This window comes from Eimeria mitis, genomic scaffold (assembly GCF_000499745.2).
Source record: "Eimeria mitis Houghton genomic scaffold, Emh_scaff3045, whole genome shotgun sequence".
Taxonomy (NCBI): Eukaryota; Apicomplexa; class Conoidasida; order Eucoccidiorida; family Eimeriidae; genus Eimeria; species Eimeria mitis.
The window spans coordinates 1,007-1,321 of record NW_013571391.1 but is presented as its reverse complement, the minus strand read 5'-3'; the positions used below and the strand labels follow the sequence as shown (position 1 = coordinate 1,321).

Sequence of the window (315 nt, the reverse complement as noted above, 5' to 3'; positions counted from 1 at the left end):
GCTGCTGCTGCTGCTGCTGCTGCCCTGTTTGCTGCTGCAGCAGCTGCTGCAGGTGCTGCAGCAGCAGCAGAAGGTTTCACTTTGGGGGTGCAGCTGAAAGGAGAAGCAGCAAACGGGGTGTATAGGCAGCTCCATTGTGCGTCTGTCTGCTGATTGCATGCAGCAGATACTCCTTCTTGCTGCTGCTTTTGTTGCTGCTGCTGTTGCTGCAGCAGCTGCTGCTGTTGCTGCTGTTGCTGCTGCTGCTGCTGCTGCTGGTTGGATGTACGCGCAAGCTTTCGGCGAGGAGTTTCTGCTGCGTCAGCTGCAGCTCCT

The 315-nt window shown here is 57.8% G+C and overlaps 1 protein-coding gene across 1 annotated transcript in view; it reads right to left on the bottom strand.

Annotated features, from left to right (window-relative positions):
• The window catches only part of EMH_0061700 (uncharacterized protein), a gene marked incomplete at both ends in the record, with an annotated part of 6,196 nt that overhangs the window by 5,335 nt on the left and 546 nt on the right, over positions 1–315 (bottom strand). Inside the window, one exon of the mRNA XM_013497951.1 lies at positions 3–315. Coding sequence (XP_013353405.1) covers positions 3–315 — 313 coding nt within the window. The remainder of the gene's footprint in view (positions 1–2) is intronic.